This window comes from Pseudorca crassidens, chromosome 4 (genome assembly GCF_039906515.1).
Source record: "Pseudorca crassidens isolate mPseCra1 chromosome 4, mPseCra1.hap1, whole genome shotgun sequence".
NCBI classification, from domain to species: domain Eukaryota; kingdom Metazoa; phylum Chordata; class Mammalia; order Artiodactyla; family Delphinidae; genus Pseudorca; species Pseudorca crassidens.
This window is the reverse complement of record NC_090299.1, coordinates 129,258,544-129,271,718: the sequence shown is the minus strand read 5'-3', so window position 1 is coordinate 129,271,718 and position 13,175 is coordinate 129,258,544. Positions and strand designations below refer to the sequence as shown.

The following is a 13,175-nucleotide window of genomic DNA, read 5'->3' as shown; positions in this document are numbered from 1 at the left end:
AAAATGTCCCATTGATAAGATTTATACCAACCTGACAACTACAGAATACATAAATATAGTAAAACCATGCTTTTTCCACGTCACTACTAGGATGGTCAAAGAAGAAGGTAACTAAATTGGGTCTTCATTCAAAGCACACTTCAAAGAAAATAAACTTAAAATAAATAAAGGCAAGACATAATGCTGAAACAAATTGTACAGCCATTTCTAAAAAAACCCAAAATCCTGACATAGTAAGATTTCCCTATCTACATAAGAATAAGTATCTTAGAATGACAACTTTAGAAACTCAATGTAATTTCTTCAAAAGTAAATAGGTATTTTCTCCTCTTTTTTTCTTCTACTACAATTCAAAAGAGAATCACAACTTCTACTCATTCCTCTCTTGGATGTAAAAATGCCTGGATTTGTTTAATTCTATAAGAATCCCATATTTAGTGACACCTAGATCAGTAAATAACATTACCTGTGTGTCTTCATAATAGATGGTGGCTTAGTATGAAAAATTCCAGAATTTCTCTTAAAACATTTATTAATATGTAACAGATATACCAGCAAAGAATATACTTATAAAAAAATTAGTTAAAAATTATAACATAACAAGCATCACTTGAGCAGCATAAGTCCTGGAAGCAAAAGATGATCCACAAGTTATGGAAACCTAACTAAACATCAATAACTCCAGTGCGCCTCAGTGCCACTAGAGTGACCACCACAATCTGAGGAAGACCTGAAGTAGATGTTTCAGTTCAGTTGTTGTACTGAAAACATAACCACTATAAACACACCCTTATTCTCCATGCCACCCAGCTATGCAGTATCTATAATATATAGGTACAAAACGCAAGTCCTTTGCTGCAGTCCAAGTTCTCTTCTGTGATAGTGAAGCTTCAGACTGTACCTACACACGGCTTTACAAAAGGAATCTGAAATTTCAAAAGAGTAAGCATGAATTAAATTTTTCTCCCTGCTTCTCATGTGCCCCATAGTTGACAGTACCTCCGTATTTAATGATAATCCACTGTTAAAGAATATTGTTGCGACAGCAATGTAGGAGACAGTTATTTCTGGCATCAGTGGTCCTAAAGAGAGAGAAATGAGTCACTGTTAGATAGGCATTTCCTGTAGATAACTTGACATGAAAGGAGAATCCATTGGAGAATAAACGGTACTTTAAATCTCGGTGTCGCCGCTAGTATACTAATGTCCTGACAGAGTTAAGTGTTTGCTGTGATGCAGCCTAACTCCAGAGGATTTTCCAGATAGGCGAAGACCACGGTTGTCCAGTGCAGCACAGTATCCTCAGAGCAGAAAAATGAAAATAAATGCTGCTCTCACACGAGAGAGCAAATAGGCCGCATCCTTCCATATTAGTTCCTCTAATTTTATCTGCCATAGTAAATGTCAGCCCTGCCGACATTTTGATTTCTGAATTCTAGCCACCAGAGTAAGTTCTGGGGAAAAAAAATTTCTGTTGTTTTAAGCCACCCAGTTTGTGGTAATTTATTGTGGCAGCGCTAAGAAATGAACACACTCCCTCAAGCCAAACAACAGGACCACATCATGGTTCCTCCATTGCCTGTAACCCTCCACCATTCCAATAGATACTGCTCAGCAAATAAGACCAAGCTGGGGAAAAATCACCACTCAGTCAGTCAACAAATATTCACTGAGCAACCACAAGGCTACATTTTAGGCATTTGTAGCACATCAGTGAATAAAAGAAACAAAGAGCTCCTCAAACACTGCAATACCTAAGTGTCCTCAACAGATGAATGGATAAAGAAGATGTGGCACATATATACAATGGAGTATTACTCAGCCATAAAAAGAAACGAAACTGAGTTATTTGTAGTGAGGTGGATGGACCTAGAGTCTGTCATACAGAGTGAAGTAAGTCAGAAGGAGAAAAACAAATGCCGTATGCTAACACATATAAGAAAAAAAATCTAAGGAAAAAAAAAAAAAGGTCATGAAGAACCTAGGGGTAAGATGGGAATAAAGACATAGACCTACTAGAGCATGGACTTGAGGATATGGGGAGGGGGAAGGGTACGCTGGGACAAAGTGAGAGAGTGGCATGGACATATATATACACTACCAAACGTAAAATAGATAGCTAGTGGGAAGCAGCCGCATAGCACAGGGAGATCAGCTCAGTGCTTTGTGACCACCTAGAGGGGTGGGATAGGGAGGGTGGGAGGGAGGGAGACGTAAGAGGGAAGAGATATGGGAACATATGTATATGTATAACTGATACACTTTGTTATAAAGCAGAAACTAACACACCATTGTAAAGCAATTATACTCCAATAAAGATGTTAAAAAAATGATAATCAAGTTTGGGGATCTTGAGTTCTATAGTGGAGACTATAGTTCATAATACCATTTTATATACAGTAGATCTTAAATGTTCTTATTATAACAACAACAAAAAACATGGTAATTATGTGAGGTGAAGAATGTGTTAACTAACTTGATTGTGGTAATCATTTTGTATATCTAAAATCATCACATTGTACACCTTAAACTTATTCAATGTTATATGTTAATTATATCTCAATAAAGCCGGAAAAAAGAAAAAAAAATACACTGCCATACATTCTTTTAGATACCTGGCATTTACTCAAATCATTTTGCTATGATCTGAGAAAAGGCAGCAAAAGGGAGAAAGTAGGGGAAGAGGCATTACACTTCAGGGCAGTGAAAGTGGTTCAAAAACTTAAAAAGAAGTACATTTTTCCCCCCATACTTGTGAGTGAATCTGTCTCAGCTGCTCACACTTCAAAATAATATTTCCTCGAAAGCTGAGGAAGGTGATTCAGGAGCAGGTTTGAATGTCAAGGAATCTGGCTTGTTTTAGTAAATGCCTTCCAGGAATTTTTAATATCCTGTTTGTTTTTTTTCAAACTCATATCCTTTTTCTTTTCCTCCAACCCCTTGCTTTTTGTGAGACCCGTTTTTGTCAACTGTGCTGCCATCCACAGTGGTACCCCAGATTCTCTCTATAGGGTGGGTTATAGTTAGCAGTATATTTGCAAGCAAGAGCTAGGTGATGCGTCCGAAGATTCATCTCCATAGCAAGCACACGGCATTGACTTAGACCACATGTTTCTTTGGAGCAGCTAAAGCATCTACCTTAGTTAGCCAACAACTGGATTTTTTAAGAAGGTAACTCTTCCTACACTCCATGCACATATATATATAAATACACATGGTAGCTCTTAACTAACTGGCATAACTCAGTGGAATGATTCCTTACTTTGAATGTCTTAAATCCTAGAGACAGGGTATACTGTTTATTTTTATATTGTTTTTTGTATTAGATGCACATCCAAATAACTAATCCATGAAAGGACCTGGTGAGGCTCTTCCAGGGCTACCTACAATGTACCTTTTTAAAAGGGAAGGAGGAATTAATTCTTATCTGGGGAAACCTAAGGCCCCTTTGAGACAGCTGCTAATGGATCGCCCACGGTGTGAATGCAGAACTAGAAGCAGGCAGGGCTGAAATAAAAAACTGGTAAATATTTGCACAGAGGTGAGAGTTGAAACTACGCTATGAAATGGTATGTGGCCCCTCTCCAAGGTAATGATTATATCCTCCAAGTCATGAAAATAACCAGATTCAGATCTTGGGAAGGCTACAAAGCGCAAAGTGGAAATATAAGTTTTAACTCTTCCTTAAACCAAAGCAAAAAAAAAAATGTTTATCAGTGAAAATGGAATGGAGTAGCAACATCAAAAGAAAAATTGGCCGTAAAAAATGAAGCAATTTTGGGACTTCAAACCCACGCTTTTTAATGTGGGAGTGGAGTGTGGGGAAAGAAGACGAGCTGGAATGTTTAGGAATGCAAGGAACTATTACCGTTTCATCAAATCTACCTATCTAGTAAATTTCACTCCTAAACCTCATCTAAGGTATTCATGCTAATATTCTTAAGTTTATACAGTAGCATGTTTCTGGTTATGTTTTCTTAATGCAAAAATGAAGCAATTTCCTTTTTAGGATTTATGTCTTAATTAATGGCAAAAATTTCAGTTAAGATGCAGGTAGAAATGAGATGCTTAATCTGTACTTCCAAAGAAGTAAGCCTTTCTCTTGGAGAATGAATGGCACAGTGTTGAACTCTGGTAAACTCTAAGATGTGCATAGCTCAGGGCTCCCCTGTGTGGAAATGAAACAAGAGTATCTACACTTCAGGATCTACAATTTACATCTCCTGTGGCTCTTTACTTTCAACCTTGTATATATTTTAAAATGAAATGTAACTGAGTAAAAAGAACAGGGAACTAAAAATTAAATTTTCCATGCTAGTACCTGTTACACTTTTTCCCATATGGAAAGTCATTCAACTTCTCTCACTTCAGAGTTCCCACCTCTATAAATTTCCTGCCATATATAACTCACTCACTGGCTATAAAGATTGTTTTTTAAGGGAGAGCAGAGCAAAGGTGTGATCCTTTAAGTGTAGAAGTCTTACACTTCAAAATAGAGTCATTAAGGTATTGATCCAGGTAAAGGAAGTGAGCATTTATTAAGTTGAAAACAATCAAAACTTTCTACTGAAGAGAAAAGAATGTCTAGAAAACTGTTCGACTGAAAATTGTTCAGTCAATGTGAATGCATTAACAATGCACACGCATTCTAGTGTACAGACCCCAAAATGGAACTTCTGACTAAAAGTGACAAGCAAAAAGAGATGCTTTAGGTCATTCTGTAGAGCAGAAGAGGACAGACCACTTTCAGGCACCATTACTCTCCTTGTTCCTAGATTTTTGTTGTTTTAACTGATGGGGTCAAAGTGTTATTTGGTACTATTAGGAAGTTTGTTTTTATTGAAGAAGTTTTACAGGTGGGAAGGTCAACTGAAGTACCAAGAACTTAGCCTGACAGCTTATATAAGACAGCTTATATAAGCTTATATAAGAAATCCCAAACAATTGTTTGTTTAACTGTTGTTTTTAGAAACAGTAACTTTTACACTTGGACAGATCTCAAAAAATCACATGAATACACAGTTGTCTAATATTACCCGATTCTGCGCAGCTTCTTTTGGCCTAAAACTCAGGGCATGGAAACCATCTTTATTACAGAGAGCCTTTCTTTATAATGGTTATTCATTTTTAGTGATTTTTGCCAAGAATATTTGGATGGATGTTGCAACTGGTATGAAATAAGGGGGAATCCTGGTCCCCAGTCAGTCCTTCCTCTTCCCTAAGCTAGCTAACCTGACCTAGGGTGAGTCACCTGACCTGAGGTCTCAGTATCTTCAGCATGTTAGCTGAAAATAAAGTTCCCTCAGCTCTTAACAGTCTCCTCTTTTATAATTAAACAAACGAACTCTCCTAGATTAATGGCATAAGGACTAGTGAAAGTGGGAAACAATATTTCTAAGATACAATAATTCCCAAAACTTCAAGAAGCAGAGTCTGAGGGAACAAATCAGATTACAGAATCCATCTCACACAGGCCACTGTGGGGAAGCCCTAGGGAAATGATTCAGCAATCAACAGCTCTCCTTCCCACTGAGCAGCCCAGGAATAGAAGAGAAAAGGAATTTTACCAAACCTAGTCTCTGCAGGTCTCAACTTAAAGATCACACATCACCTGTGATTTCACCTTAACACTGAGCAAATCAGAGATCTAACCCTAGAAGCTATAAAGTCTGCAAGTGAAGCTAGTGAAATCTACATTCCAGATCACCACAAAGACGCTCTCTAACATTCTTACTACCTGGCTAGCTGCAGGGACAGGGAACTCATTGGACAGTACCTAAATACCAACCTTCACAAGTTTCCCCAAAGCTCACAGAGAAACTATGTCAAATGAGAAACTGGTATCTTCAGCAGGGTAACCCCAAACAGCTTTACTCTCACAGTTACCCACCCTCCACATTTTGTACTAAGTTGAACATAGAAGAACATAAAATAAACCAAAAAGTTTGAATCCCCACTACCTTTGTCCAAAAAATTCCTTTTAAATGTTCTCTGAAGCTACCTCTAAATGGAGGTATTGAGGGTAGAGGGTAGAAGGAACCACTGTTCTCCTGACAGATCATTTCATTCAATTCCATCATGTTTGAACAAAAAGGTTCAAATAACTTCAAATATCCTCCTGACAGCTTCCTAGCATAAAGATTGTGTGTGCTCACTTCGGTTCTTATCTGTCCTTGCATGAGTAAAACCTGTCAATAAGTGTGAAAACTGCTAAACAAGGTCAAACAGACAATGAACTGAAGAAATTCAATTAATGTTTATGAAAAGTGGGACATGATTGTCTAAGGGTAGGAGGAGGGGGTCGGGGGGCATGAAAAGCTAACGGTATTTCCAGTCGTTTCCACCAATGCCCATCCACACATGACAAGGATCCCACAATTCAGAGATCTGGGTGTGATTTTTAGCCCACCTACATTTCCTTGCCAAAATACACACTACACATGGTCTAACATGGATGGATCTGTTAGACTGCTAAAGGTAGCAATTGAGTCCCGGCAGCACACGGAAGCAGTTGAATGCAACGTGTCAGTCGGTTTGAGAGTTTGTGGAGCGGCAGGAACTGCAGCAAATCATCACCCTCCAACATGTGGGCCAACAAATCTGAGTTGGAAGAGGAATGGGTGTCCCTTTTTCTTTCCCCACTCCTTTTTTTTTTTTTAACATGGGGGAGGGGCGTGTCGGAAACAGACAAGGTAATGGTGTCCACTCCAAGATAGATAAGGAACTCCTGGCAACCTAGCGTCCCTTGGGATAGGATGCTACTTTGAAGGCAAATAAGTTTCATTCTCGGTAACCTCACTCCTTGACACTAAGGATACTCATTGATTGTTCGCGGAAAAGGCAACCTGCGTTCAAATTCCCTCGCCCCGTTCCTAATTATAAATCCTCTCTGGGGCTGGCAAATTAAAAAACCAGCAAGAGGGCCAAAAGACACCTTGGACTGGTCAGTGCCCCTAAGAGAGGCAGACACTCCCCAATTCCGGTCTCCTCTCCTTCCCAAGACTCGCAAATTAGTTCTGAAGTGGGAATCGCAGTGGAGCATATGCAGAGGTGCAGCACTTACCCCCATTCACCCCTATGGACGGCTCCAGCTTTGCTCCGGCGATCGCCAATACTATTCCAATCATGAACCATTCTTTCCTCATTCTCTCCAGTAGCCTCATGTTTGTTAGGGTGGGTGGGTTTTGTTTATTTGTTTGGCTTTTTTTCTTTTTAAGCTGCTATCGCTTAATCCCCGGGGCGTCTCCACACTTTCCACGGTCCCACCTGACATGCAGCAGAGCAAGTCAAATTGCTACTTGTAAATTAAAGACCGGGGGGTTGCTCCCGCTGCTTTGAGGAGGGCTGCGAGTAGTAGTATCCAGTGACAGGAGAGTCTCACTGAGCGCCGCCATCATTACCGTGTGCCTACTAATAGACGCGCACAAGCCACCGCGGCTCCGGCTGCGCCTCCCAGCCCTCTGAAGCGGACGTTTGGGCCAGGCCGACCTGCGCAAGCGATCGAGGAAGGGAAGCTGGCCGCCGAGTAGGGCTGACAGACTGGCCACCGTCAAGACCTGTGGAACCTTAGGAATGACAGGGGCGGGGAGTGGCGTGAGGCGCCACAGCCTCCTAGCTCTATCAAGGGTCCGGCTCCAACAAACCTTTAGACACAGCCCCCCGCGCCCCTGGAATACATCCATGGAGAGACTCTTTTTGGCTTCGCCTTGAGCCTGCGGTAAAGGCTAGCGTGCGCTTGGGGCAGGGATTTCTCTGTCGGCAGCTGCGGCGGCGGGGTACAGGTTTTTTTGGTGGCGAGCTTCTTCGAAGCATTACGACGCTTCCTCGACGCCGGCGTTGACGTGTACGCAGGGGGGGAAGGGGAGGCCGCTCTCGGTCTCCTAGTCCCGGCCGGAGCCTCTGGAGTTAGCCATGCTCATACCCCGGCGCGGGAAAGCGGCACCTCAGTGCGGGTAGCTTTAGCCCCGGAAATGCGTTGAGAACTGAACACCGAGCCGACGCCCACATACGTAGCAGCGTTGCAGCCCGGGAGGGTGGGCGGTCCCCCAGGTCGGTCATCCGCGGGTGGGCGCCGGGCCCCGACCCCCTTCGCCATCACCAGCCCCAGAGTGGGGACTGCAGAGGTTCAGCCCCCTACCGGGAAGCGGGGACCACATCTTCCTTTGGGGATGGTGGGTGAGTGCTTGAGCTCCCTCCCTACCTCCCAACGAAGCTGACCGGGGGGGGGGGGGGGGGGGAGGGGGCGGCGAAGTGGGAGTCTGTGCTGGCGAGTCTGAAGCGTGCACGCTTTCGCTTGACCCTCAGAACTTGCCCCACCCAAGCAGCAGGGCAACTGTGGGAAAATCAGGATACCCAAGGCAAAAGTGGTGAGGGACCAGGAAGAGGCAGGACTCCTGTCTTCCGTTGCCCCACGTGCTAGATCCTATCCGTCCCCATTTCTCCCTTGAAGTGTTTTCTGCCAACCAGTGACATTGATAGTTTCATGAATGGACTTCCTACCCACAGACCCTGCAGGAACATCAACTCTTTCCATTTTGCACCCAAATAAATAAATCAGGCAAATGTTGTGTTACAGTTTACTAAGAACTCAGATCTATTTACAGCAGAATCAAACTCATGGAAATGATTTTTGTTTTGGTGGTTACTTAAAGGGAAAGAATACAGTGCACTGTGAATTCTGTATTAGTTTCCTGCGGATACTGTAACAGATACCTAAAACTGGAGGCCTTTAGAATAATGGAAATTTAGTCTCTCATAGTTCTGGAAGCCAGAAATCCACAATCAACGTGTTGGCAAGGCCACACTAACCCTGGAGGCTCTAAGGAGAGAATCCTTCCTTGTCTCTTACAGCTTCTGGTGGTTGTTGGCATAACTTGGCTTCCTTGGCTTATGGCCACGCCACTCCAGACTTTGCATCTGTCTTCACATTGCCCCCTGCTCTTCTGTGTGTCTCCTATAAAAACATTTGTCATCAGATTTAGGACCCAACCCGATAATCCAGAATGATCTCATTTTAAGATCCTTAACTATATCTGCAAATATCCTTTTACCAAATTAGGTAACTGTACTTTGTTGAATGGTGTCCCCCAAATGTTCATGTCAATCCAGAACCTCAGAATGTGACCTTATTTGGAAATGGAGTCTTGCCCATGTAATTGGTTAAGATGAGCTCATACTGTGTTAAGATGGGTTTAAATCCAATGACTCATGTTCTTATAAGAAGGTCACGTTAAGGCACACAAAAGAGACCTGAAGAAGAGATCATGTGAAGATGGAAGCAGAGATTGGAGTGATGTGTCTGCAAGCCAAGGAATGCCAAGGGTTCCACTTTGGAACCAACCACCAGAAGCTGGAAAGTTGTGGGAGTGGGGCAACCGGAAGCTGTGGTAAAGGATTTAGATTTTATTAAACACTGTAGGAAGCCACTGAAGGAATTAAAACTAGCTAGTGGAGTCATGTCCAGTTTTGCTGGAGAGATTACTTTAGAGGCAGTCTCTGAACAAATGGTTCAGAAAGAAGTGACTAAGTCAGCGGAGCCGGAAAAGGTAATTAGTATAAGAACTTTTAAGCAGGAAAAATCAAAAATAAATGACCAGGGCTTCCCTGGTGGCGCAGTGGTTGAAAGTCCGCCTGCTGATGCAGGGGACACAGGTTCGTGCCCCGGTCCGGGAAGATCCCACATGCCACGGAGCGGCTGGGCCTGTGAACCATGGCCGCTGAGCCTGCGCGTCCAGAGCCTGTGCTCTTCAAGGGGGAGGCCACAACGGTGAGAGGCCCACGTACCGCAAAATAAATAAATAAATAAATAAACAAACAAATAAATAACCAGTTGCCTATAGGGGAGTGGTGACAACGGTGAGAGGCCCGCGTACAACAAAATAAATAAGTAAATAAGTAAATAAATAAATAACCAATTGCCTATAGGGGAGTGGCGAAACAGTCTAAAATGACTCCCAGAGTATGTCTGTCAGACAGATGCTCGTACCAGTCACTCAGCCAGGGAAACTTTATATAGTAGATTTGGGGAGGAGATTATAAATTCAGTTTATATCTTGTGTTCAAGGCCATTGGAGCATACAAATAGAGATGTCCAAAGGGGGTAGAATGGATGTTTGAGTTCGTGAGTACAGAGTTACTGTAGGTCTGGGATTCTTCAACAATAGATTATGGAAATCATAGGCATTAATGTAGCGAATATTTACTTTTATACTTTGTCACATTGGTTACTCAATCTCTGAATATAGTTCACTTACTTATAATATTTATGAATGTTTACTATGTGCTAAGAATAGGAGTACACCTTGTGATTGAACCTGTTCCATCAGGCTATTGAAAAGATTCAGTGGGATGTACATTGTATGTACATTGCTTTGCATGGAAAAAATGCTCAGTTATTCATTTATTCCACAAATACTTATTGAGCTCCTACTTTGTGCTAGGCATTATTCTGTAAATACGGGGGTTACAAGGAAAAGTGAGAGACAAGGTGTCAGCTTTCCTTGTGTGTTCCAATGATGACATAAAAATGAAAATTAACAAGTAGTGATAACTGCCACCATGAAAATAAAACAGGTCGCTTGAGAAAGTAACAAGGAGGCTACTTTGAGTGGTCAGGGAAGGCCTTTCTGAAGGATGCAATTTAAGCAGAGACCCAAATGATGTGGGAACATTCATGATGCTGACATCTGAGAGATCAGCACCTCAGGCAGAGGGAGAACTGGTGAACAACCTTTGCAAATGCCCTAAGGTGGAAATGATCTTGACATGTGTTTTAAGTTTCCTTTTGCTGCTGTAACAAATTAACTCAGTGGCTTAAAACAACATAAATTTATTATCTTATGGTTCAGGGGCTCAGAAGTTCAAAACGGCTCTCACTGGGCTAAAAATCAATGTGTCCACAAGTCTGCATTCCTTTCTGGGTTTCTAGAGGAGAATCTTTCCTCTTCCTGCTTCTAGGGGCTCCCTTCATCTTTAAAGTCCACAACTGCCTATCCAGTCTTTCTCATGAAGAATCATTCTGGCACCGCCTCCCTCCTTCACTTACAGAGACCCTTCTGATTCCAATGTGCATACCCAGATAATCCAAGGTGATGTTCCTATTTAGTTTAATCCTTAATTTAATCACAATAACGAGGTCACAGATTCTGAGGATTAGCATGTGGTCATCTTTAGGGGCCATTATTCTACCTACTACAGCATGTTAAAGGAAGGAAGGCCAAAGGACTGGAATAGGGCTTCCCTGGTGGCGCAGTGGTTGAGAGTCCACCTGCCGATGCAGGGGACACGGGTTCGTGCCCCGGTCCAGGAAGATCCCACATGCCGCGGAGCGGCTGGGCCCGCGAGCCATGGCCACTGAGCCTGCACATCCAGAGCCTGTGCTCCACAATGGGAGAGGCCACAACAGTGAGAGGCCCGTGCACCGCAAAAAAAAAAAAAAAAAAAAAAAGGACTGGAATACAGTGTTCTGGGGAGCCAGAGGAAGCAGGACCAGAGCCTTCAGATCATGTAGGTATTTGTAGACCAGGTAATAAGATTTTATTTAAGTGTGGTGGGAAGCTATAGGAAATTTTCAAGCAAGGAAAAATCGTTCTTAGGTCACTCTGGCTGCTGTGTGGAGGAGGAATTTTAAAGAAGATGGAAAAGGAGATACTAGGCTTTTAGAGTACTTCAAAAAAGAGATCCTGCTGGCCTGTGCTGGAGGGGCAGTGGTAATGGGGAAGAGAAAAGACAATCATTTCCAGTTATGTCACAGAGGCAGAGACAGCATTTGCTGTTGGACTGGATTTAGATGAGTTAGGGAAAGGAATCAGGGATTTATTATTTATTTAGCTAAACCTAAGGTTTAGCTAAATCCACTATTTATTTGGGTGAACCTTGCTATCAATTTACAAAGATGAAAGAGGGAAGAGCAGATTTAGTGAGGAAAATCAAGATTTATTTTGAGATAGTTTTGAGGGGCCTGTTAGAATTTCAGGTGGAGGGAATTCCCTGGCAGTCCAGTTGTTAGGACTCAACCTTCTCACTGCTGGGGCCCTGGGTTCAATCCCTGGTCGGGAACTAAAATTCTATAAGCCACATGGCATGGCCACAAAAAAAAAAGAAAAGGAAAGAAATTCAGGTGGAGGGAGACCAGGCAGTTGACCAAACAGTTCACAGAGGGAGATCAAAGCTAGAGAGAAAAATTTAGGAGTCATAGGCATGAGTGGTCTTTAAAGCCATGCGATTGGATAAGATTACCCAAAGAGAGAGTATGAACAGAAAAAGTTTAAATAAAGGACTATAAGTCAACTACCACCAACTAGAAATCTCACCCTCTTTCCAGAAATATGGCCCCACCCGACTCAAAGATCTTCAATGGCTTCATATATCCCACAGAATAAAAGTTTAATAAAAAGGCACCTGGCAATGCACAGAAACAATTTAGATGGTAGTGTCCGGTTCAATAATCAACCCACGTAATTTATCACTGTTGAATAATTTGTGAAAATTATATAGGGTGTGGTGATATTTTATATTTTTCTTTTGAGAAGTTAAGTCATTTGTATTCTTTTTAATGAAGTAATTACAAATTAAGTAATTATGAAGTAATTACAAATTAAATGAAAAATCCATAAGGACATAATCTTCAACATGTCATATAATCTTCCAACAAATGAATATTTAAGAGCAACTGTTTTGATCAGAGAATACTTTTACACTAGTGAATATTGTTAGCTCCAAAATGTTACCATGAGAGGAAATGCTGACTTATTTTCCTGTACAGTATTCTAAATATAGCAAAGATAGAGATATATAGTGGCCGCGCCAATTACAGCAGAAAACTACCAATACGTGCATAGTTTGAAAATATATCGTAGCTAGCTAGCTAATTTCCAAAATAAATATCTGGTAGTCCACTTCTCTGAGCATTGCTAAAGTGCTTTATGGAGATAGAGTATTATTTTCTTCTTTGCTATTGGCTCTCCCTGGAACAATTCACAGACTAATATTAAACAGTTATGAAAACCAACTCAAATATAGGAGGCCATGCTTTACATTAGACGAGAAGTATAACCACTTCGGTTTTTCCTGCACAGGAATTTAGGCACTTAGCTCCTATTGTATTTGTGTTCATGAGAGTTATGCATGTAGATTCCCTCAATTTAAATGTGTTCCTGCCCTCTTCACATAGATAG

The 13,175-nt window shown here is 41.8% G+C and overlaps 1 protein-coding gene across 10 annotated transcripts in view; it reads right to left on the bottom strand.

Moving 5' to 3' along the window:
* SLC10A7 (solute carrier family 10 member 7) overlaps positions 1 to 7,446 on the bottom strand; it is a 253,407-nt gene extending 245,961 nt beyond the window's left edge. For 3 of the 10 annotated variants that reach the window (XM_067736738.1, XM_067736740.1, XM_067736741.1), the window contains exons 1-2: positions 7,064 to 7,434; positions 1,000 to 1,082 (exon numbers count right to left, since the gene is read on the bottom strand). In XM_067736738.1, the coding sequence (XP_067592839.1) occupies positions 1,000 to 1,082; positions 7,064 to 7,163 (183 nt within the window). In that variant the 5' untranslated portion in view covers positions 7,164 to 7,434. Of the gene's footprint in view, positions 1 to 999; positions 1,083 to 7,063 lie in introns of all 10 variants that reach the window. The other 7 variants (XM_067736737.1, XM_067736734.1, XM_067736739.1 and 4 more) reach the window with 6 other exon arrangements.
* Positions 7,447 to 13,175: the final 5,729 nt, after the last annotated feature.